Below are 25,660 nucleotides of genomic sequence, written 5' to 3' on the forward strand. Positions count from 1 at the left end.
CAAACTTTATAAAAAGTTTAGTACGGAATATAGTGAAAAAGAATACCGAGAATGAGATTGACATATACCCATCCGAGGGATTATCCAACGTCAAAATATAAGGTTGCAGTTCCAAGAACGCGTCTTTGCAATGGTCAGCAACACCGATTCCTGAAGTAGCATTTGCCTGCAAATCGAAAAAAAAAACACCCGGAGATTGACCTTTTAGCTGATTCTATTTCTCGCATGCCAGAAATCTTGAAGTGCGGGCTGGGTATTTGGTTAAACGGATGTTGTCAAAACTGGTATTTTTTAGTGTGGGTCTGGTTAGTTGGGTTCTAAAGAGCTTTCTTTTTAGTACAGCAAAATGAGGTGAATTCGATATATTTTTTAAGTTGTAATGGTAACCATGATCTATGACAATTGAAAAGTCAAATAAATAGAGTATTGTCCCTCTTAGTAATAGACTTTTATGGCCCTTATTTGATTTTTTTCATCATATATTATACATATTCACAAATCCATGTATGTATGTGACACATAATGCATGTGGACAGTGGAGCTCTATTTAGATGTGTGACTATGTCTTAGACGTGTGGAACAAATGACATTAAGATTAATTTGGCTAACCAAAACATGACTATTAACCGGGAGGTAGAACATGCTGAACGGGTAAAAATACATTTCCAATGAATTGCTCATGGTTCAAACCTTGGTTTATTGGGAAACCAAAATATCAAAAACAAATGTCATGAAACAACTGTAGTGAAATAGTAATCGTTTAAAACAATATCCGAATAATAAATGACAGATTATTATTAATAAATAATGGGCATATTTGAATCTCTTCCATTCATGAGCAGCTAATATGATTTCTGTACAGGTATGCAATATATTCATATGCTCTATTAGACTCAGGTATTTTGGTTTCACTTTTCATCAAATGACGGTAACCAAAAAATTAAAATTCAAAGCATTTTGGACTCTGCAATTTTGCATATACGCCATCTTTTTGCACCTCTAATACATCAATATTTTATCATGATACAAATGGCATACCATCATGCCTATCATGCCTATACCTGTTACTATTCCAACGACATCCAATTTTATTGGTGACACAAATGTCTAAGAAACAAAGTAGACGGATACACACATGAATGATAAAGAAAAGTAACATATATCAGAATTACGCTGATACACACACGATCAGTAACGACATCCAATTTTGAATGTTGATACACAAATGATATGAATAAAATAAACGTGGCCAAATTAAAATTATGTAGTATCCATAAATGAGTACGATAGAAATATGTTCATTGGGAAACCAAAATATCAAAAACAAATGTAAAATTAAAAAATGGGCAGATTCATTCATGAAGCAGCTAACATTGTTTTTTTCTTTGTTACGTTTTAACAGCTTACGCCGTGTATGTGTAGGAGAAGCATCAACAATGTCATCAGCAGCAACATCAATGCAAAGGCGTTTTCGGGAAGGGCTGGTTGCAATACTTTCACCGGACAGATTGGACTGAGAACCCTCGGATTCTGATGTTGCATCCTATAATGGAGTTTACACGTTAGTCGTTTACTTTAAGGGTAAATACTTAGAAGAATTACTTTGAACATATTTTCACCTGATATCAGTAAGGTTGAGAGGGGCTCTAATGGGTCAGAGTAATAAGAACAATACCGTACAAAACAATAGGATGAATATTAGATTCGTTAGATTCAAGCGATGGAGTCGTAGAATCATCTTCACTAATGTTTTCCTTCAATTAAAATTTTAGAATTTTAGAGTCTTCATTAGATATCATATAAAAGTAAGTTAAATGATCTAAAAAACAATAAACATTAGATATTACCACTTCTATGCCGTTATCCTTTCTAAAGGCATCAAGGACTTCTTTATCCTTGGTTAGTTTGGACACGGTGTACTCATGTTTTCCTTTATCAAGATTCCAAAACTTTGATACTGTGTAGTCAAACAGAGCTTTATGACCAGCCAAATCTTCTAACTCTTCAGGGATATTTTCACCCGAATTACCGACAACACCACTTAGATTCAGTGGGTTCAATGTTATCAGCTTCTTTATGTCGTTGTCAAAAAGAATAAAAGTAGAAGAGCCAGTATCATCGACTACACGTACATAGACCTTGTACCTATACATATGGTTATTGAATGTAAACATATAGCCAAACATTTGATACCAATTATTAAAATCATGATTAAAATGTTTCATAAACCTGGTCGAAACGCTTTCGACTGGTTTACTGCAGCCGCTACATTTCCAAAGGCTATTCAGTGACCCATTTTCTGCCGAATCGCCATTAGTAATTGGCTTGGCTCCACCTTTACATTTTGTACAGGCAATGTAGTACCAAGAGCGATTTTTAATAACACTTTGAATTGTTGCTATTGTTGCACATCTTTTCACCTGTGTAGAAGTTGAAACATGGTTAGACAATGATGATGATGATACAAATAAAAGTTCTATAAACACAAATAATAATGTTGTGACATACCTCAGTTACTCGATGCAGCTCATTCAAATTTACTGGAAAACAATTTTTATAAAACGAAGACGGGGAACTCAATGTTGCGTTAGTTGAAACGGTAGGCACCTTTAAAGAAGAGGTTCCATCTTCCTGTTTTTCTTTCATCCTATTGAGTCAATGGTTAGTATCAACTACTGTTTAAAAAAGTTTTTAAAATAGAGATGAGAAAATGTAAAATGATTTTTAATACTTATAATATGCAAATACCTATCCATGAATTGTTGAATAGCCGGGATGTCGTCATTGAAGTACAACTTAGTTGCATACAAAGATGTCCCAAACGATAATGCACCTTTATTATAGCCTTTTACCTTCCCGAACTGAACAATTATGACAATGGGTTTGTCGTCATTTTGAGCTTCCAAAAATTTGTTAAATTGTTCAACATAGGAATCCCACAAAGTGCAGTCAATTTGCGTTCCCCTATAGAGAATGAGAAAAAAAATAAACAAATTATTAGTATCATGTTAATGTACGTATACAAAATAAAAACATTGAATATGTATAAAAGGTTAAAAGAAGACGGGTACTCTGTATCCTCTAAGCAAAGAACCCTTCTTTTGTTAGGCTTGTTTGTGGGTGTAAAACCTGGAATCTCAGCTCCGACAGCAACAACTAAACCAATAATGTCTAAGAATACATGTCAATATACATGGTTAGTGGTGTTAATCCAAATTTAGATAAACGAAATTTATTTTGTAAAAACAAACTTTTTTAAAAAGAAAATTAGCGTACCAATGATCTGATTGTTTGATAGGGTGTGATCAATGATTTCTTCAAAAGTTTTGAAATCAAAATGGTGCATAGGACCTGAATAGTTGTCAAGAACTTTGACTAGGGTGTCAGGCTGAAAGGTGATCTTATATGTATGATCCGTGTAACGCCAGGTTCCAGCGCTTCTATCAACTTGAAAATTTGCTAACTGAATAGCCACTCCATCAGTCAAAATACTCCTAAAATTTTCTACGCATTCACCATTGACCAAACCATGTATAGTAGTGCCCTACAAATAATCAAAGTTGATATATTTAAATAATTAGAATTATACTCTTAGCAATTTCATAAAAGTGTAAACAATATAATTAATACGAAAACTAAAAACGAAACATATGAAAATTAACTTTATATATATATATATATATTGATTCTATTTTACCACCTTTTTTTCAACTATTTAGATTAGCCAAGTCATATAAAAGTCAATTAAAACGAAAACCAAAAACAAAACATACGAAAATTAACTTCATATATATGTTGATTCTAGTTTACCTTTTTTTTTACTATTTAGATTAGCCAAGTCATATAAAACTCAATTAAAATGAAAACTAAAAACGAAACATACGAAAATTAACTTCATATATATGTTGATTATAGTTTACCCTTTTTTTTCAACTTTAGTTATATTACAAACTCATTATATGTATCATCAAATTAAACTTAATCAATACAAAAACTTAAAATGAAACATATTAAAAATAACTCCATATAAATATGTATCATCAAACTAAACATAATCAATACAAAACTAAAAACGAAACGTATGAAAAATAACTCCATATAAATATTGATTATAGTTTACCCCTTTTTTCCAACTTTAGTTATATTTTAAATATGCAAAGTATATAATTTGAAAAATACATACCAATTCATCAACAAAGACCATCTCAAACGTTTTGATTTTCTTTGGGTTATTCCACTCCGGAACAGTCCATACATGCACAACACAGAGTCGTAGATGATGGTTAACATGTGTTGGCTTTAGATTTTCAAGATGAACTAATGTGGTCTTCTTTTTTGTTGTTGAAGGAGAAGTCATAATGAACCTACAATAGATTACAAAATAATAACATAAAAATTCAATGTTGAAAAATTAGCTAAACATTATAATTAAAAATTAGCTAAACATAAAAGTTGGTAACAAAAACTTGTAAGTCTGACTGTACTGAAAATTAAGAACTCAATGTTAATAAGTTATAGAAAAGTTAAGAACTCAATGTTAATAAATTAAAGAAAAGTTGCTAACAAAAACATTGTAAGTCGACTGTGTTGAAAATTAAGAACTCAATGTTAATAAATTAAAGAAAAGTTGCTAACAAAAACCTTGTAAGTCGACTTAGGGATTTTTTTTTTTTGGTTCCATAGGTTTGTATGGGTTTATATATCTATATAAACAAACTACACCCCCAAAATTTAACACTCTACCTTTAAAATCTCTATTTTACCCTTTTAATTCATACTACCATCAAATATTTTATCCCTGAAATTCCAAGAATACCCTTAAAAAAACCCTTACGCGTGTCCCTTCCCTGACCTGAAGTTGCTCACATAGTATACCAAAAAAACACACATGCGTTACCAAATTTAATAATCAATCAGCATAAAAAACGCTCACTCTAAAACAACAACGTCCGTTTGCACTTTCAGCCGGACTTAGAAACTCTTTAGTTGAATCATACATTTATGTAATAACACGGTACCGGTACTTAACAATCGTTTTTTTTTCTATGTCCCGCTGCATCGCGCGGGTACAAGACTAGTATATATGTAGTAAAATAATAATAATAATAATAATAATAATAATAATAATAATAATAATAAAGTTTCTTTAAATAAAATTTAAAGGTCGGTTATACAATAAGTAATATTAGAAAAAATTGAGGATTAATGAGAAGAGAGTATTAGACTCAAGGAGGGGGATTATGGGTGCCAAGTGTACCCCCAACCCCCTCTTTTAGTTATATTATTATTATTATTATTATTATTATTATTATTATTATTATTATTATTATTATTATTATTATTATAGATAATAATATATTTATATTTATATTTATATATATATATATATACTATTTATATAAACAAACTATCCTCCATAAAATTTAACACTAAAATCTCCAATTTACCTTTTAATCTATATTACCATCAAACACTTTATTCCTGGAATTTCAAAAATACCCTTAAAAAAAACTTTACGTGTGTCCCTTTCCTACCCTTAAGTTGCTCACATAGTATACCAAAAACACACACATGCGTTACCGAATTTAATAATCAATCAACATAAAAAACGCTCACTCTAAAACAACAACGGCGGTAAGAAACACTTGAGTTAAATCATACATTCATGTAATAACACGGTACAGCTACTTAACCAGCGTTTTTTTCCTATACCCCGCTCTGCGGGTACAAGGCTAGTATATATATATATATATATTATATTTGATTTGATATTTCAAGCTAAATCGCTCATTTTTCTTCAATCTTTCCAACATTTTGGTTCTTCTCTACAATCATTCTTTTTACAGGTACTTAATCTTTTTTATTATTCTAAATTCAAGTTTAATGTAATTGCTGTAATTGTATTAATTAATAATGATAATAGCTATACGATTACGAATTCACGACGTAATTGTTACGTACAGAAACTGTACATAGAGGTTTTTTGCCTTCCTTCCTATACGTATTAACAATATTGTTTTTCTGCACCTAATTTAGGCATTATTTCATTTTGATAAATTATTTTATATTTTATACGTTATTTGAGTCATCATCATTATTATTAGCCGTTTATTATAGAAAAATTTTTGGTATTAAAAATGAAAACTTTTATGATTAGATGTTCGATTTATATGCAAAAAACGTTAATTTTACATGTAATGATAAATGTTGTAGAAAAGGTAATTGATTTAATGACGGAAAAGGAACACAAAAAGTGTCTTTTAATGACTTTTTTTGGACCAAGAAATAGTTCGGTGTTATGGAAGGTATGGATGGAAAATGTGCGGGTATTTTGTGCCTTAAAAACATGATGAATGAAATCGTTGGATGAAGGTGGAACGTTCATAGAGAGCATCTGAGGTTCGATCGTTGGAGAAAGACATTAATTCGCATACTTTTGTCGTAAGCTTTGATGTAGGATTCCTGCATTGTTTTCTTGGTTATTAGATTGCTAGACAAAAGTAGAGTATATAGAGGATCTGTAAACATTAAGTTATCATGATGAGATTTGCAGAATGCTAAGCACTGATGAGTTCCATCCCTAGAATCTGTGACACATTGTAGTCAATCGAGGGTTTAGATGACTTTGATTTTTATAATGTGCTGTTCGTTGGATCGGCTACATGAAAATCTACAAGGGTCAATGTTATATATGTCAGACATAGGCACACAATACCCTACAGAAAAATATAAACTTACAATCATTTGTTTATACATGGACATGACCACAATCTCTTTTTATTGGAATTATGATTAGCAATGATGTATAGTAGCATTTCGAGTTTTTTTTTATCAGACTTGGTCCGTTTTATATGAACGAGTAAACTACAAGTCAGCCTGTTATAGATGATTTGGTGGCATGAACTAGTTACTCGTGACTCCTTCCATGTTCCCTTTGTTGCTCTATCTTACTCCTTTTGTACTGTGGTTTTTGGATACTTATTCCAGCTTAAGTATCTCTCTTTCTTTTTACCAAATGTGGTTTTCTTTTGGCGATACAAAAAATGTGGAGATTTATGTAGGTTGTGATTGACATTAACATATAAAAACTGTCGCTATGGTTCAACGGTCATTTGTTACTTGTAAGAGAGAATTTTATTTGCCTAACATGAACAATGAAACTGCCAGAATTATGGTATCCAAGTAACTTGATGTTATTGATTGCATGATAATTAAACAATGTAACCAAATATGATCATATAACTTGAAACCTTATATGAATGTGTGAATTGATGGACGAGTGGGCAATGTTATTTAGCACATCCTACATGCTTCTTAATGAGGATATGATGCTTATATATCTTGTCCTTTCAGTGTTGATAATTCTTCCAATGTCATCGGTAGTATCAACATCAAAGGCCGCCCGGCAGCTTTTTATATGCAAAAATGGTGGTAGACAGATAATCAGATGTTTAAGAAACGATCCCGCACCTAAAAGTTATGTTCAAAGTCGGTGGTTTAGAAGCATCGCAAGGTTCGAAGCATTGCCCCCTTCTGGTGAACTATTCAGTGGTAGTCATGAGGCCGCACCCTTCTGTTTGCACAATACACCTTTTGGTAGTACGGTTATTATTCAAAGGAGAGGTTTTCTTGGTTGCGGTGATGGAGATCAAGGGAGTAAAGGTTTGGCAAAGGTTCATGAGGAGAAGTGTACCATGGGGTAAAATTCTTATTTATTTGAAGCCCTTAAAATTGACTGTTTTACTTCAATTCTGTGGTTAAATTTTTGCCTAAGTTTATTGACTGAGTTTGGTTTATCAGGTATTCCCCAGAGCAGATGTATGCAGTGGTTGCTGCTGTTGACATGTATCAAGATTTTCTTCCATGGTGTCGACGATCGGACATAGTTCAACGCCATTCTGATGGGTCCTTTGATGCAGAGCTGGAGATCGGCTTTAAGTTTCTTGTTGAGAGCTATGTATCTCATGTCAAATTGGTTAAACCTAAAGTGATAAAGGTGAATTAGCTTAAAGTTTTTTTCTTATATTATTCAGTGCATTCATACATTCATATTGCTAGTTAAGGCGATTTACTTGTTTATTTGCAAATGTTAATAGAGTTGAGTGAGAATGTCGAAAGGTTTTACATTGAAGCCAATTAGTACTACATTAACCTATGTTCTCTTCGTACTGTTTCATTTCCAGACAACTTCATCCCAAAGTAGCCTTTTCAATCATTTAATAAATGTTTGGGAGTTCCATCCTGGACCTGTTCCTGGGACGTGTGACCTCCATTTCTTCGTGGATTTCAAGTTCCAGTCACCTTTTTATTCACAGGTAACTTTCGTGTTGGTATATTCAACATTCTATATATTAAGTTGAACATTGTATCATTTTGCAAGCTATATACCTTTCAACATGGCTTCTGGTTGAAAACAATGTTTTAAAAACCCTTTTTTTGTTTGACCCAGCTTCTTAGCTGGTTCCGGTTCAACCGGTCGACTCAATAAACTAGAAAAATATTATGTTTATTGTTGTAAAACGAGTATTTGTTTGGATATATTGCAACTGATGAGGCATTACGTAGATACACTTACTGTTGTTATTATTGAATAACACAAGATTTACATTAACGTACACACTTACTGTTGTGAATAAGAGATGATTTGTGGGTGTGGTGGTGGAGAGAATAGATACAGAGCCGCTAGATGCGAGAACAGAGAGAAGGAGGCAGTTCAAAAGAAGTGATACTGATCCAAGCAAACAAACCCTGTTATTCACATCTTTTCCTATAAAAATAATAATAATAAAACTGCTTTTTAACTGGTTTGGGTCAACCGGGAAACCCGGCTGGTTTTTAAAAGACATAAATTGCTCTCAATTGAACCAGTCTCCTAACAGGTCACCTTTCAAACGGTTGACCCGTGTTTTAAAACAATGGTTGAAAGAAATACATCTTTATTGGAGTCGTGGCTTTGATAACAAAAGTCTGACTAGGATCATGGTTGTCTTTTATGCAGATGGCCTCTGTGTTCTTTAAGGAGGTTGTATCTCGGCTTGTAGATTCGTTCCGTGATCGGTGCCGTCTGATATATGGGCCAGAGGTTTCGGTTATTGGGCAGAGGACATGAAGATGACATACAAACTTTTTTGCTAACTCATGTACATACACTAGTTGTCTTGTTCTGGCTGTAGTTTATCTATCTACTTTACTCTATGTAAAGATAGGATTAACCTTTGTTCAAACTTTAAATGCACTATGTTATTGTCGTGCACATCTGCCTAACATGAAATATATCCATCTGTTCTAGTCCCATCTTTATTTTTTCTGTTTCTGTTTTGTGATTTACACATAGCGGAATTTAGTTGTGTGGGAAAGAACATACCTGCGTCAGATCATATCATGTTTGTTCTTCTGGGCATGTTTTATGTCCTCTTGTCCAGATAGAACGTCGACAAGAGGGTTTAACCCTGCTGACCTACAACCTAGGATTCATTACAATGCTATGTCAATTTCTGAGATGCTCTCCTTTGTTAATATAAAAAATAAAGAAAATCTATGAAACAATTTGTATGCAAATGATTACCCTTGGAAAAAATTCTCATCAAGGTCACAATCTAATCAACTAAAAAAAAAAATTTTCATCAAGGTCACAGTATAATCAATTAAAAAAAATTGAGCACTGTGGTTTTATACATTTGAACATCCTTTTTTTTTATTATTTCTTCATTCTCTATTTTGTAGCCCACAAAATAAGAATTTTAAAAGACTAAAATGAACAATGTTTTATACCAATGAAATACAGCTTGCTATGTGTTACAATGCAGCATGGATTGAATTATATATAGCTCCACGTCGAGAATTATCTAACTATAGTTCACAGAGGACCAAGACGTCTTATGCATTTTGAGCAGCAGTAGAAGCAGGTGCTGTGTATTTCTCTATAGCCTCTTTAATCCGCACCTTGTCTCGGGTTGCAAAAGCTTCCAAAAGAATTCCATTTTTATAAAAGTGAAAGAGAGGCACCGACTGCATTATATAACAATAAGCTCAACATAAGTGAATTTTTTTTGGAAAATCTAACCAGCAAAAGGAATCGGGGATTTGTTCAGACTAATGTCAGCAAGAACGCATGCAGATTTGAAGATGCTAAATAGTATACCTTAATTCGTAGACGCTCTGCAATTTCTGATTGCTCGTCATATTCATCAATCACCTGCAACATACAGCATGAACCAGAATCTCATGGTCACTTCAAAATGTTACATGAAAACTGCCACATGTTACATTATTACAGCTACTATTGCATTTGAGCTGCGATAGAATCTCTATAGTATGCACTTAACATGCTCTTCATTCATGCCATATAAGTATGTCATTTGACCCTCAATAGTAGACTCAGCCACTCAGGTGTACTTACACGAAACAACTCGAGTAACTATGATTAAATTAGGAAGAATAAATGAACAGAACTCACATTATGTTTTAAGAAGATAACTGCAGCCTCCTCATCACCCAACCCTTTGCACAGTTTTGCAAAACCTTGTTCAATATACTTGCAACTACCACACGAAGTGCGGTAAAAATCTACCACAACCAATGAATTAGCTCCTTTTGCTTTTTCCAGCACACCGACTAATTCCTCATCCGTCTTGATTTCTCTGACACATTCGACCGGGCAGAGCTCCTCGTCTTCATCAGACAACTCTTCTGGATCGCCATTACCCATACAGTAGACTGGCGGACAGTGAATCATTGCCCATGTTTTATATCTTTCATCACATGGAGTTTTATCTTTCAAATTACAGGTTGTAATGGAACTTTTATTTAGAGTAAAAAAGGCAAAAGTTGCAGGGTTTTTGAATTCAGTTTTCGGGTTGTTAAGTTTTGCAAAAGTAATAAGCTTTTGGTGAATCATGCTTGTCTCCTTGTGCACTGAAGCATGTATAGACCAAGACATTGAATTCAAATAGTTTCTTCACCCAACGCATATAATACCGAACAATTCTTGAAACATGAACTGTAAAAGGTAGCAAGAATATAATTAGATACAGCCTTATGTGATAGATATATCATATATATATATATATATAGTGATCAATGTTGTTTCTATTCTACAATAAACGTAGCGATATACATAGCATTTGTGATCTAAGGATGTTTACCATGTGCTTTATGGGGACAAGTTTATTACAGTAAACATAGCGTACATTTGAGTTAAAAAAGACTCGGATAACAAGAAAAAACCTCGTCCGTTTACTCCTTTTAGACATATAAAAAAATGGATTACCTGGCAGGTGAAAGACGGATGTAGGCGGAGGTGGGAATGGCGTTGCAAATTTTCCGATGAGAAAAAGACACCACAAGAGACAAACTGCCAAACACATTCATCACCACACACTTCTGTTGAATCTTCTATCTTTTACCACTCCCCTCCTCCATTATTCCACAAAAAAAATCTTAGAATATTTGAACTTTGGTCACTATAACTTCACTTTATTCGCAAACTTGCCACAAGAGTTTCTAAGTTTATCATTGTCTCCTGTTTCTTTTTCTTTTTAGCGTATTCATTTGTTATTAGTTTATTGGGTTAATATCACAATGGCCCCTGTGGTTGTCGGAATTAGCATTTTGCACCCTGTGGTTGATTAATGGTTCTAGATGCCCCTATAGTTTCATTTTTGATCACCAGAAGCCCTGACTCAAACGCCCGTCCATGAGGAGCCGTTAACGCCTTCATGTACTACCCATGTGAGGGTATTTTCGTCCGTATCCTTATTATTTTCCTTTATAAACATTTTTTTTCCTTCTAAAACACGATCAAAATACACATACACAATCAAAATATACTGCTCTGAAAGGACCTTTTTCGTTTTGGTGGTGGTTGTATCATCAGATTATGGTGCCAACACTGATGGTGTTCGGATCTAAATGGGTGTTGGATCTTGTGGCGGTGGTGCCAACAGTGGTGGTGGTAGTCGCTCTCTTCAACTCTTTTATATATATACATAATCTTATACTTATGTATAGGGTAAGTTATTTTAGGACCAATTAGGACATGTGTTTTTTGTAACTTACATACCACCATCATCATCTACTACGATATACAAGACTTTTTTGTAAAAACACTAAGACTTTCCGGTGACAGGCCCACCAAAAAATCATGTGTAATAAGTTAACTTACACATGATTTTCCGGCGACGCTGTGGCCGGAAAATCATAGTGGTGGTCAGAGATGATCATGGTGGTGTGTAAGTTAAAAAAAATACATATCCTAAAATTGGTTCTAAAATAATTTACACCTCTTATATATATATATATATATACTCACATTATCTGATGATATAGATATAGATCTGCTACGATGTAAATCTCCATCAAGTTATTGAAACCCACCAAGCTAGTTGAGATTCTTGTACTTGGGTTATGGTGGAAGTGGGGTTCGAGACTTTGATTAGCTCCTCGTACAAGTTTTAGTTTATGTGAGATACTTTTTGATATTTTTGTTTAGGATATTTGTAGTTGTGTATATAAGCTCAAAGGAAAAAGATTTAATGATGATGATTTGTTTAGAATATATTTGATGATTGTTAAATCTGAAAAGATATAAAATTAAGAAGGTTTGTGTGTTTATAGGTAAAAGGACATATATACCTTCACGTGGGATGCACGTGAGGGCCTTAACGGCTCCTCGTGGACGGACGTTTGAGTCAGGGGCTTCTTATGATCAAAAATGAAACTATAGGGGCATCTAGAAGCATTAATCACCACAGGGTGCAAAATGCTAATTTCGACAACCATAGAGGCCATTTGTGATATTAACCCTAATTTATTACTATTATTATTCTTGGGTACTACGATGGGGGAGAAAAATCGTACTATATAATTTAACGTTCTATTTGAGAAACGACATTAAAATAACTACGATAATACCAATTATCAATAAATGGATTGGTATATATGGTGAAGTCTCAGACTGAGAAGTATTGGGTTCAAATCCTGGTGGAGAGAGGGGTTTTCCCATAATGAGTTTCCTTTGTAATTGGAGTTGGTTATATGAAGAGACATGTCGCTAAAACCAAATTTACCGTTTGAAAAATAATAATAATTATGATAAAATTGTGTATATTGACTAGTGTTATATATGACTACAGACAAAATATTTATTATTAAGGTATAAGTTCTATAATGATGATTGTTGACATTAAGAGTATAGATTAAAAGATTTATTTTGTGTTAGTAAAAACTTAATCTTAATTTCATTATATCAAATGATTTATAGATACAAAAACTTTAGATAAATTATATTAATGTAAACTAGAAAAATTTTGATTATATAAATTAAAAAGACATTACAAAAAATTTAGCTTTGATAGAACGTGCATTTGAAAATCGTAACGTGTTAGAAACTTAACTTAGGATTTGAGTGTATTTACAAAATAAGGGAAATTATGAAGTCTTAAATGTTTTCATTTCCTTACCATCTCAAGTTTAATAATGACTTTGTGATGTTAGATAGTTAATTGGGTTAAGTTACTGGATGAATAATGTACTTTCTTTCATTTACATTATTGTCCATTGAACTGGATTATTGATGTGTATCACCAATATACTTTTTTAACTTTTTACATGGTTAACCAACTGCTGATCTGAGGACCTGCTATAACAGGTTAATCTCTATTTACATGGTTGCTCATTGAACTGGATGACTAATGTACTTTGTCTCATTTACATGGTTACCCATTGAACTGAATTATTAGTATATATCACCAACATACTTTTCTATTTTTTACTTGGTTGACCAAATGTTGTCCTGATGAACTACAATAATAGCTTAAACTCTATATTTGCTTTTCTATTTTCCAGAATTATCTTCATCATCTTCATCAATTTTCTCCAGTCAAAAATTCCAGTAAAAATTCCGGCAACCATGTTCTTTTATTTCAAATTGACCTAAACGTCCATAAACTGGGTCATACTAGGTCGTTAGTTCAGAAATTTGGGTGATACTGGACTTTAAAATATTTTCAGGCGGGTTATTATTGATTAAAAGGAAAAATAAAATCCTAGAGTACGGGTCATAACAGATTGAGTTAATTGCTGGGTTGTTAAAACATCCAAGGGTGAAGATCATAGACTGATTTATATTGCTAGTACAATTATATTATTATGATATTATTGAAAATATAAACATATCTGCTATATGCTTGTACAATTATTATATAATATTATAATATAGTTATATAATAATCTCCTCTATTTTTATCCACTGATTTCGGTTGTTGCTTTTATATTGCAAATTTTTATGGAAAATTGATGAAGATGATGAAGCAAAAATTAATGAATTTCTAAAAAAACAAAAAATAAAAATAAAGATTAACTTGTTATTGTAAGTCATCAGGTCGACATTTGGTCAACCATGTAAAAATTAGAAAAGTATGCGGGTGATGTAAATCAGAGACGGAGGGAGAGGGGGGGCTAGGGGGTGTTTGGTCCCTGCCAACAGCCATGATTTTTACCGGAAGTTACATGTTATGGCGGAAATAATGGTGGGTTCACAAGTGTCAAACCACCCCCAACACTAATATGCTCAAAATGGTGGTGAAAACGCTGGAAAAGATGATTTGTTTCTTTTTTTCTTTTTAGTTGTTGGACAATACCTCTATAAAAAAAAGAGATTTGAAGGTTTGATGGATATCGTTTGCAGGTTCCTAACGAGGAAGAAGACATTATTTGCAAGATTTGATAATATATATTTAATATTATATTTCATTTAGCCCCTAAACTATCACATGTTTTATAAAATAGTTATTTTAGTCTTGAAAAGTTTTCTTTTAAACCCTGGACATAATAAACTGATGTACTGTTATGAATTTTATAATAAATTATAAATGTGTTTTATTTTCTAATTTAACATGATATATTTATTAATTTAACATAATCTTTGGCTACTACAATAATAAGACGGTATTTAGATATTTTATATATATTCGAATGTTTTTATGAAAAAAAAATGGTTATTGTTATTCGGATTCTAGACAATTGAACCAGCTCTTAACCTTCAACAATTAATTCTTTTAATTAAGTTAAATTTGCGCATAAAGGAGCCTTATTTTAAACCCTTGGGTTGTTTGTTTATAAATATTTGATAAAGGCATATTCTAGCTATCTCGCTTAGGGCATTAGATAAACTCAAGACCGACCCAGTATCTTTCGTCACCCGACCCTCGTGAATAACAAATCCTGGCTCCGCCCCTGATGTAAATTAATAATTCAGTTCAATGAGCAACCTTATAAATGAGGGAAAGTCTATTACTCATCCAGTTCAATAAGCAACCATGTAAATAGAGATTAACCTGTTATAGCATGTCAGCAAGTCAGCAGTTGGTCAACCATGTAAAAAATTGAAATTTATATGGGTGATACACATCAATAATCTAGTTCAATGGGCAACTATGTAAATAAGAGAAAGTACATTGTTCATTCAGTGACTTAACCGCAGTTAATTAAACTTTCAATGAAGCATAGATAATTATCCTTCTTCGATTCAAAGGTCGGAGCAACATTAGCTCCAAATATTGAGTAAAAAAAAGGGTTTTGAGTTTGTTAATCATGGCCGTAGATGGCCTACATGGCTACATAAGCAAAAATAGAGATAGTCTATGGTAACGTAATACAATATCTTCTGATGCTAGAAATCGTTGCGTTTGGTTTTGGTGAATGAATTCTATTAACTTGCTTAAATAGTAGATATATCATACATGATAAAATCAACAGTGAAAAACTTTAGAAATTAATTAGCACAGTACCTGCACAATGCGGCGATGTTTGTGATGACGACGGTTTTATGATAGGGAACGACTGTTGGTGGCGGATACGACATCAAGTGAGGTAGATAATTAATGTAAAAATAATCGATTCATTAAAATATTTTAAAAGATAAATGATTGATAGTATAATTTAATCATTGAAGGTATTTTAAACAATTTTTTTATGTAACTTTCAACATGAAACTATCTTTTTTTTATAATATAGTATAGATTAAGGAAGAAAATTCACAATACAATCGGTTGTTGTGGTTCATTAGTAAGTTTTTTACCTTGTAAATATCTAATAGATTGATAGCCTATTGTTAAGGTCTAAAACTTTTGGAAAATCAAGGTTTGAATCTTACTTCTTACAAAGAAGTGAATTATTAGGAGTGTTTTCGAGAGATTTGGGTTTCATTTCAGAAATGCGTGGCTTGAGCTCTAAGTAGATATTATTGTTGTATCTCGAATGTTATTTCTTAACTACTAATTAATAAGTACTATTAAAAAAAATATCCACTTAGTTCTGAGTTTTCTTATATCTTTTGGTAAATAAATAAGGATTATTTAAAACTAGCTGGGTTGGATTAGTGGTTGGAGCCTTTGCCTCTGGAGACAGAGGTTAAGGGTTCGAACCTCATGCCCAGCAAGGTTGGAGGGCCTTTTCTACCTATGATAGAACATGGAAGCAGCCTCTCTACCTTTGGTAGGGATAAGGATGTCTACATTTCAACAATATTGAAATCCAAAATCCGTAAAAGACGACATTGAGGGTTACTTTACTTACTTGCTTACCGTGTAACTAAAAAGTGAGAGAGTTAAAAAAAAAAAAAAAAAAAAATATACATGTGTCAAACAAATATGTTTATGACTCATTTCATCTCCTAACTAACTTCTGTCCCTGTGTCTTCTCACCCATTTCGCCAAACTAAATCTGTTTAGCTTAGAAATTCCCGTCAGTAAGTAATGGCTGATTCTTCGGATCTAAAATCGGCAGCGTTACTGGAACAAATGAAACCTTATCTATCTACTGACGCTGGTAAAGCCATCACTAAAAAGATCGGTCTCGTATACCAAATCAATATCGCTCCCAAGGTTTACCTAACTTTTCTTCTTAATGATTTAATTCAATTGATTAATTAGTATTTTGATCTATAATAAATGTTGGTGTTTATTTTGATTTGATCTGATTGATAGAAACTTGGATACAACGAGGAGATTTACGTTGTTGATCTCAAAAAAGGAGAGGTCACTAAAGGTCTGTCTGCATATACACTTAATCATTTATATCTATACTTATCGGTTTAATTAATTCTGTAGTTATTATTATTGTAAGTTAGAGGTGATTCCGTTAAAAAAAAAAAAACCTAATTACTGGAAGCTGTTAGGCTTTGCAGCTAAGTTGTTATTAATTACGAAATAGTAAGTAAGTAACTGCTCAGTGCTGCCTTCCGCGGGTTTTGAGCCCCAATATCTTGACGGTGTATGGGGGAGGTTAAGACGTAGGCAGACCTTACCCTCTACCAAAGTAGAGAGGTAGCTTCCGGTTTCTACCTAAATGGTAGAAAAGACCCTCCAACCTTTGCATGGGATGAGGATCGAACCCATGACCTCTGTCTCCAGAGGCAAGGGTGTTTACCACTGATCCAACCATGCTGTTTTGTTATTAATTACGAGTATAACCTTATTTTATAATGTAACTATGATCATAAGCTCAGTAACTGTGATCAGATCAAGTTATCCGACGAACATTTACGGCGAGTAATTGATGCTAAAGTATACAAGTAGCTCCGTTCCTAATTAATCTTTCAATATGAGTTCGTAGATTTAAAATATTTTGTTACTGATTTAGAAATGATAATTAGAAGAACACTGATCCAAGCTATCTGTGAACTACAGCACTTGTACAATCTGTCAAATTATATTAAAAAAGGGGGCAATGGGATTTTGAATGCAATCGAAGACGATGAGCTTTGTTAACTTTTCTACTATTATATATATTTTCTCTATGTATTTTATACTTCTTTAGATTTATATACTAATCTCCATGGGCAACATTTTTGAATTGGCGTTGTCCATTCTTACGGCTGACTGGTTGTATGGCTTAAGTCCAATATATCCTTCATTTTTGACATTCCATTATTGGGGTTACAGGTCCATATGAAGGTGGAAAACCAGATGCCACTTTTTCATTCACAGATGAAGACTTCTACAAAGTTGCTACTGGGAAAATGAACCCTCAAATTGCTTTCATGAGGTATAAATTGATGTTGACATCTCCAAAGATTTATTAACTTTCAAATTATCATACTTGAGTTTTTGTTTCATTTAAATCACTCTTTTTATGAATATGCAAGAAGAGCAACGCAATTTGCAAAAAATGAACACTTCACTACAAAAATTACCAAGTATTTTGTTTTTAATGATTTTTTGTTTTCCATTTTTATAGGCACAATGTGTCTAAACTTACTCATAATTTTTAGTGTTTCTAAGATGGTTAATTTGCAATGAAAAACCAGAACCAATGGTTAAAATTTTCCATCATAATTCTTGATCGCCATAGTTTTACATGGCATCTATATACGTTGGATATCTTGTGGGTCATCTAATGGTTCATTGCTTGCAGGGGTGCAATGAAGGTCAAAGGCAGTTTGAGTGCAGCCCAAAAATTCACACCTGACATCTTCCCAAAACCTTCAAAGATGTAAGCAGGAGCCAGGAGGTTATGTGTTCTTAAAGCCGGTCCTTTGAGAAATAGGTTAGTCACCTTGGAAAATGAATTTAGATATAATGTATAAAAATGGTGATAAGTTAATCGGTACAAGTGTGTTACTTTTACATGTTTTACAATGAAATGAAGTTACTTAAGTATGACACTACGGAAACCATTTATATCATGTGTTCTTGTAATTACTTTCACTTTTTCTATAAGATATTTAGTTCACATAATCCCCCGATGTCACTTCGATCTATATAAGTGGAACCAACAATTGAAAATTATATACTGTATTTATATAGTTCCAACAAGCTATTAGATTTCTCTATGTTCTGGTTGATTACACTTTTCTAGAAATATTTGTACCTCATTGTTAGTACTATGATACTTGTATTGGTGCCTTTGATTATATCTTTAAGAAGAAAAGATAATCCAGGTTTTGAAAACCCATCAAAAGTTGTCGTGCAACAAATAATTCTAAAACTATTCGAAGTGTTGATTCATAGTCATTTGCTCCGCTCATGATCTTAACAAATTGCTGGTTTCTTTGTAGATTTTTAACAAAGTTTACAGGTATTTTCATAGTTTGGCAAGGATTTATTATTTTAAAGGCTATCCATAGTTTAGTTGTAAAGCAAACTCCATTCCCAGTCACTACATCAATACACAAAAATCTCCTTAGATGGACCATTGTCAATCAACTTAGTTGAAATACGAAAGCAGATGTATATAAACCATGTAGGTTGAACTAATCACCCTTGCATTGAAGCCAACAGGCCTAATTTTACAACTAGTCGTTGAGATCATCCGCTATAAGAAGAGATAAATGACAATCATCCACAAGTTCTGGGCTTCAATAGGACCTTCCACTTCCAACTTCCAAGGCAAATAGGCAATCTAGACACAATGTTAATGACTTGTTGTGAGATGGACTCAATACGTGTTTATTTTTTTCTTTTTATCAAATTACAGTTTGATGCGCAGACAAGTTGTTATCTTCCTTGATGTCAGTAACTGAATACCATAGTTGATGTTCCTGATGTTTCAACTGAAAGTTCTGTCTTAAGTTGTTTAGTGTAGTGATCAATGGTGCAGACTTGATAGGGGTTGTTGAATTAAAAAGAGAGGTGTTGTACACCAGAATCACATTCATCAATATGTATAATCCCGTTCTATCACGTGGGATGATTGGTGTAAATTCAAGCTTTTGTAATTGTACAGTTTTTGGGGAGCCTCGTCACTTGTTGGTGGTGTCGGCGGTTGTGAATAAAAGTTAAATTTCAAAAAATAAATAAATCAATATGTATAATCAAAAAGAGAAAAACAAAAGAGTTGTCCCCCGTTGATTTCACGAGAATTAACAAATATCCTCATTATTAATGTTTATAGATAACCCAAATATCGAGTTGGTAAGGAATAAAATACCTCTTTATTTCATTTGTATGATGATCATCATATAACATGTTTAGCGATTTTGCGCCAAAGAATGGTATACACTTCACCTCTCTTTTTTTACCACATGTTATTCATGACTTTAGTAAAGTTCTCTAAATTGCTAATGGATCCAAACTTTATAACAAACTTGATACCATTACTTCTGAAAGTTATATCATAACTTTGTAATATTGGTTTATACACTTAGCTGTAGAATCTGTATATCGTGATACAAGTAACGATTATCACCTCCCAAAAACCAGTGGATTTAATGACCAAAAAGAAAAACTACTTTCAAAATTTTTAAGGGAAAATCACTGTATTAGTCTTGATCTTTCTTTTTTATTTTTTTTTAATTTTTTTTTTGCCACTTTAATTGATCATCTAGTTCGAGTAATGAGTTTTAATTACATTCATACATTCATTAGTTATAGTTAAAAGACACATTACACAAACAACAACAATCACCATGAATATACAAAAATATTTAAAAGGTGAAGCAACATTATTTTACCTTAGCATTTCATCCGTAATGAGTCTCAATCGTGTCTTCTTCAACTTCAGCTTCTTGTTCATAGCTATTTGATCTTTCAAATTTGAACGAATTTCATACATTGTAGATACATACCAATTATCTGGAAGTGGTGGGTCAATCCAATAAAAAAAAACATTTTGTGGCTAGATCTTGAACATAAAAAAAAAAAGATTTTAAAAAAATTATAGAAATTCTAACCTAAAACTAAATAAAAACTTACCATGTCATTGAGGTAACCATCGAATCTTCTGCCCGGATTTTGTCCAACAAATAGAAAAATTAACAACTCTCACCATCAAAATATCTTCGATTCCTCCATTTACCAAGTAATTTTGATGAAACTATTGAAAGAATTTGATATTAAAAAAAAAAGTTAGTTGTAATTAAAAAAGGCAGACCTGTCACTTTACATGTTGCTGACATGATAAATATAGACGTTTAGTGAAGTGGCGATTTATGAGTAGGTTTTTGATCCAAGATTATCTTTAATACTGTTATTTAATAAATTTTACAAAATAAATAATTATTGTAACAGTTTATTCGAAACTTAATAAAAAATCAGGTGACCAAAGTGAAAAACAAGAATGAAAGGTTAAAAAATTTTCCCCAAATTTTAACTTACCCAAGTTGCCCATTAACACAATAATACCTCCCAAAAACCAGTGAATCTCATAACCAAAAAGAAAAACCCCTAATTTAAAATTTTTCAACTTACCCAATTGCCCGCCTCTTCACATCCCACCACCTACTACCGCTCCCCACTCATTTACCCTTTTTCTCACTTACCCTTTTTCAAAAAAATTCAAATCTCGCCCAAAAAACCCTAATCCTAACCCCCCAAAATCAAATTTCAAAAAAATGGGTGCAGCAGAAAGCCGTCAAGATCTTGAACTTTCCGACACTGAATCTGATGAAGACAGACAACAATCCGAAACCGAAGAAGACGATGATGATTACGAGGATGTTAAAGATCATCATTCCCCCATCACAACCCCAACAAAAACCCCATCTTCTGTTGATGAAATTGATGCCAAATTGAAAGCTTTAAAACTTAAATACCAATCAAAGAATAAAAATGGTGTCAAGCTTTACATTCATGCCGGCGGATTAACGACTTCATCTAAATGGGTCGTGGCCGATAAGCTGACGTCATTTTCTTTCGTTAAAATGACGGCGAATGGAGAAGAAGATGAGGAGGATGAGGAAGAATCTGAAGAGGGTTTATATTGGTTTTTGAAAGTAGGTCTAAAGGTTAAGGCTTTAGTGGATATGAAGTTGCAGTTGAAACCGACAATGGATCAGTTACGTGTCGATTTCATGGCGAACGGGGTTTACGCCATGAAGTTTTTTAGTATTGATGAGTATAAAGGGTTTATTGAGAAGTATGAGAAGTGTTTGTTTGAGAATACTTATGGGTTTGATTGTAATGATGAGAATAAAGCTAAGGTTTACGGGAAGGATTTTGTGGCGTGGGCGAATCCTGAAAAGGCGGATGATTCGATGTGGGAAGATGCAGAGGATAGTTTTGGGAAAAGTCCGGTTTTTAAGACGCCGGTTAGAGGGAGTCATGATTTGAGAGAGGAGTTTGAGGAGGCTGCAAGAGGTGGGAATATAAAGAGTTTGGCGTTAGGCGCGTTGGATAATAGTTTTTTGGTTAGTGATTCGGGGATTCAAGTTGTTAAGAATTTTAGTAATGGAATTCATGGGAATGGGGTTTATGTTAATTTCGATGAGGGTTTGAGAGGTTGTAGTGAATCGACACCTAGAAAAGCGCTTTTGATGAAAGCTGAGACGAATATGTTGTTAATGAGTCCAATGACTAAAGGGAAGCCGCATACAAATGGGCTGCATCAGTTTGATATCGAGACAGGGAAAGTTGTAACTGAGTGGAAGTTTGCAAAGGATGGGACAGATATTACAATGAGGGATGTGACGAATGATAGTAAAGGAGCTCAAATGGATCCTTCTGGGTCGACTTTCTTAGGTTTGGATGATAATAGGCTTTGCAGGTGGGATATGCGTGATCGACATGGAATTGTGCAGAATCTTGCTGATTCAGATGCTCCTGTTTTGAACTGGACTCAAGGGCATCAGTTTTCGAGAGGTACTAATTTTCAGTGCTTTGCAACTACTGGTGATGGGTCAATTGTTGTAGGTTCCATTGATGGGAAGATTAGGTTGTATTCGGTGAGTTCCATGAGACAAGCCAAGACTGCTTTCCCTGGTCTCGGGTCACCTATTACTCATGTGGATGTTACTTATGATGGAAAATGGATTTTGGGGACAACTGATACTTATTTGATTCTTATCTGCACATTGTTTACGGATAAAGATGGGAAATCAAAGACAGGTTTTGCTGGACGTATGGGAAACAGAATCTCAGCCCCCAGACTGTTGAAATTGAATCCTCTTGATTCACACAGGGCTGGAATGTTCAATAAGTTCCGTGGTGCTCAATTCTCTTGGGTATGTATCATTTTAACTTTACTTTTGTAATCAGTATTAGCATATGCATCCCTTTAAACTTCATGTTAGTCTATTATAATGATTGCAATGTCTGGTTCACTATTAGAATTCGACAGTGAATAGTTTAGCATCCTTTGGCTTTGCTCGATTGATTATGAGCTTTTATTGTTGTTATTTTACATTAGGTTACTGAAGATGGCAAACAAGAACGCCACCTGGTTGGTACTGTTGGAAACTTTAGTGTGATCTGGGACTTTCAACAAGTAAAAGATGGATCACATGAATGCTACAAAAACCAGGTGGGCTTGAAGAGCTGCTACTGCTACAAAATAGTCCCGAAAGATGACTCAATTGTTGATAGTCGTTTTATGCACGAGAAGTTTGCAGTCAGTGATTCACCTGAAGCTCCACTGGTGGTTGCCACCCCATTGAAAGTTAGCTCTTTCAGCATTTCGAGTAGCAGACTTTCTTATGCTTAATCATTACTTGCTGTTCACTGTTATAGCCTTCCTAGATTTTGTTTCTGTTAAACAATGTGTATTGCTATCATTGACAAGCTGATTGTACTTTTATTTTAGCAACTAGATCGTTGTAATGGTTAAGGACAACCTAAAGTGCTTGCTTTTCGTTTAAGGCTAATCTACACTTCTACAGCCTCCGTTTATGAAAATTGTTATCTGCTAATTTCATTTGTTATTATTGTTTTGGTTTATATATTTTTTTGGAATGTTCATATGAAATTGAATCAGTGGCTGAAATTAGTGTGGATAAGTTGTGTTGTGACACCACATGTTTGTGGAGTCAAGACATAGTTTGATATTAGTGGTCCCCTGGTAGTTATTATCCATAGGAAGTGGCAATTAGGGGTTTGTTGATAAGGAGAAGGAAATGTCGATTTCAGTTGGTAGAAGCACCCATATACTATCATGCTCTTGTTCTTCATCTTCCATAGCAAAACAGACCACAGGCAAGAGTACATATAGGGCATCATTTGGCACAACTTCTGTATATTCTTCTGCTAAATGGGGAAGGGGCTCACGATTCTTGAAAACCGCCATCCGTGCACAAGATCGGCCTACATGGCTTCCTGGGCTTGATCCACCGCCCTATCTTGACGGAACGTAAGCCCTTAACGAGTTAATGCTAACATTTGTAGAAAAACATGAATCTATATTGTGATACATTTCTTCATTTCTATATTTTTTCCTTTCATTGTTTCTCTTATTAATTTTTTAAAAATAAAGTCTTGCTGGAGATTTTGGGTTTGATCCTCTTGGACTTGGAGAGGATCCTGGGAGCTTGAAGTGGTATGTGCAGGCAGAACTGGTTCATGCTCGTTTTGCTATGGCTGGGGTTGCTGGAATTCTCTTTACTGATGTGAGTTCATTTGTTGTGAGTTCATCTGTCAGAATAGATAAGATGGGTGGGTCAGACCAGTTGGGTAAAGAAGCTAATATGGGTTGACCTGCAAACACAATTTGTAAATCTTTTCACAAATTGGTTAATCATGATTACAAAAAAAAATATTAAAACTATTATATAAATCTGGAATAAAAGGATTGGAAGGTTTGTTTGTGTTACAAAGAGACTTTAGATGACTTTCAACCCATTTATATAATTCGAACAATAGTACTCGTAGTATGTAGTTGATGTTTTACAGAGTCTATTTTTGTTGTAGTTGCTTCGTGTAACAGGGATAAGTGACCTACCAGTGTGGTATGAAGCAGGTGCCACCAAGTTTGGTTTTGCCAGTACTAGAACGCTGTTCATTATTCAATTACTTCTGATGGGGTAACTAAAACCTTTGCAAGGGTCATAAACTCGATTGTTATTTAAATTCTGATTTTTGGCATTCACTTTGTGCAGATTTGCTGAGACTAAAAGGTACATGGATTTCATTGATCCAGGGTCTCAAGCCAAAGAAGGGTCTTTTTTTGGTTTGGAAGCGGCCCTAGAAGGTTTAGAACCTGGGTAAAAAAACATTAACCATTAGTATTCAAGCAGTAATACGTTTACACTACATTGACTTTCGTTGACTGCTAACAGGTATCCTGGTGGACCTTTGTTAAATCCTCTTGGTCTTGCTAAGGACATAGCAAATGCTCATGAGTGGAAACAGAAGGAGATAAAAAACGGTGCCACTTCTTTCTTCAGATTTTGGAGCAGTTGATTTCGACATTTAGTTATGTTTTTGAACTAACTGAATGAAATATTACAGGCCGGCTTGCAATGGTAGCGATGCTTGGAATATTTGTGCAAGCTAATGTTACTCATGTGGGTCCCATCGACAACCTAGTTAGGCACCTATCAAACCCATGGCATGAAACCATCATTCAAACCCTTGCTGGGCCTGGTTCTTGAGTAGTTGAGTCTATGAGTTGAATTCACTTGTTAAAATCAAGGCCATGAAAGTGGAAAGAAACTTCTTGCAAGAGCAAAGTGTTGTATGATAACCTCTATTTTTTTCATAGTAAACGCAATTTCTATTATATTGATGTGTGTACTCTTGATTAGATTAGACATGAATCATACAGAAGCAGCAACATGTTTTTACATTTTAATCGCAATCAGGGTGGCTCAAGCAGTTAAGAGATCTAAAATGAGCTTCTAAGATGGAGGTGTTACGAAAGGTCAAATAAAAGCTTTAGTTAAGAAACTCTCAAGCAAGCCATTACAAAAAATACAAAAAAAAAAAAAAAAAAAAAAAAAAAAAAAAGAAAG

The 25,660-nt window shown here is 33.7% G+C and overlaps 6 protein-coding genes and 1 long non-coding RNA gene across 9 annotated transcripts; 4 read left to right on the forward strand and 3 right to left on the reverse strand.

Moving 5' to 3' along the window:
- Positions 1-1,231: 1,231 nt before the first annotated feature.
- Positions 1,232-4,279, reverse strand: LOC122588528 (replication protein A 70 kDa DNA-binding subunit C-like; the record flags this gene model as incomplete). The annotated part of the gene is made up of 9 exons (XM_043760663.1): positions 1,232-1,543; positions 1,676-1,754; positions 1,848-2,145; positions 2,230-2,420; positions 2,509-2,647; positions 2,749-2,964; positions 3,072-3,171; positions 3,277-3,544; positions 4,184-4,279. Coding segments are annotated over 9 exons (1,434 nt in total), but the record flags the coding sequence as incomplete, so codon positions are not given.
- A 2,919-nt stretch (positions 4,280-7,198) lies between these two features.
- Positions 7,199-11,405, reverse strand: LOC122588529 (thioredoxin-like 4, chloroplastic). 3 transcript variants are annotated; one of them, XR_006322167.1, is made up of 6 exons: positions 11,270-11,405; positions 10,457-10,999; positions 10,142-10,195; positions 9,772-10,008; positions 9,365-9,464; positions 7,199-7,982 (listed from the first exon to the last, which is right to left on the reverse strand). XR_006322167.1 is itself a non-coding variant. In XM_043760664.1 (4 exons), exons 2-4 carry the CDS (start codon positions 10,937-10,939, stop codon positions 9,877-9,879), a joined length of 669 nt encoding a protein of 222 aa, XP_043616599.1. In that variant the 5' UTR covers positions 10,940-10,999; positions 11,270-11,405; the 3' UTR covers positions 9,747-9,876. The 3 variants fall into 3 exon arrangements, 1 of the variants encoding a protein (XP_043616599.1); XR_006322166.1 differs by lacking the exon at positions 7,199-7,982 and adding an exon at positions 8,755-9,064; XM_043760664.1 differs by lacking the exons at positions 7,199-7,982; positions 9,365-9,464 and having other exon boundaries at positions 9,747-10,008.
- LOC122588236 (coenzyme Q-binding protein COQ10 homolog B, mitochondrial-like) lies at positions 7,260-9,162 on the forward strand. Its single transcript, XM_043760357.1, has 4 exons — positions 7,260-7,699; positions 7,801-7,996; positions 8,184-8,315; positions 8,999-9,162. Exons 1-4 carry the CDS (start codon positions 7,260-7,262, stop codon positions 9,107-9,109), a joined length of 879 nt encoding a protein of 292 aa, XP_043616292.1. The 3' UTR covers positions 9,110-9,162.
- Positions 11,406-16,653: 5,248 nt separating the features above from the next.
- Positions 16,654-18,737, forward strand: LOC122588875 (sterol carrier protein 2-like). The gene is made up of 4 exons (XM_043761094.1): positions 16,654-16,883; positions 16,986-17,046; positions 17,943-18,045; positions 18,415-18,737. Exons 1-4 carry the CDS (start codon positions 16,755-16,757, stop codon positions 18,494-18,496), a joined length of 375 nt encoding a protein of 124 aa, XP_043617029.1. The 5' UTR covers positions 16,654-16,754; the 3' UTR covers positions 18,497-18,737.
- A 526-nt stretch (positions 18,738-19,263) lies between these two features.
- LOC122588876 lies at positions 19,264-20,809 on the reverse strand. Its single transcript, XR_006322193.1, has 3 exons — positions 20,694-20,809; positions 20,453-20,573; positions 19,264-19,401 (listed from the first exon to the last, which is right to left on the reverse strand). It is a non-coding gene; the product is annotated as an uncharacterized LOC122588876 (long non-coding RNA).
- Positions 20,810-21,238: 429 nt separating this feature from the next.
- Positions 21,239-23,609, forward strand: LOC122588657 (protein CYPRO4). The gene is made up of 2 exons (XM_043760813.1): positions 21,239-22,939; positions 23,125-23,609. The coding sequence occupies exons 1-2, from the start codon at positions 21,332-21,334 to the stop codon at positions 23,416-23,418; spliced, it is 1,902 nt and encodes a 633-aa protein (XP_043616748.1). The 5' UTR covers positions 21,239-21,331; the 3' UTR covers positions 23,419-23,609.
- Positions 23,610-23,783: 174 nt separating this feature from the next.
- Positions 23,784-25,428, forward strand: LOC122589316 (photosystem I chlorophyll a/b-binding protein 5, chloroplastic). The gene is made up of 6 exons (XM_043761601.1): positions 23,784-24,060; positions 24,184-24,316; positions 24,618-24,730; positions 24,806-24,910; positions 24,986-25,074; positions 25,158-25,428. Exons 1-6 carry the CDS (start codon positions 23,828-23,830, stop codon positions 25,298-25,300), a joined length of 816 nt encoding a protein of 271 aa, XP_043617536.1. The 5' UTR covers positions 23,784-23,827; the 3' UTR covers positions 25,301-25,428.
- The last annotated feature ends 232 nt before the right edge of the window (positions 25,429-25,660 follow it).

This window comes from Erigeron canadensis, chromosome 2 (assembly GCF_010389155.1).
Source record: "Erigeron canadensis isolate Cc75 chromosome 2, C_canadensis_v1, whole genome shotgun sequence".
Lineage (NCBI taxonomy): Eukaryota > Viridiplantae > Streptophyta > Magnoliopsida > Asterales > Asteraceae > Erigeron > Erigeron canadensis.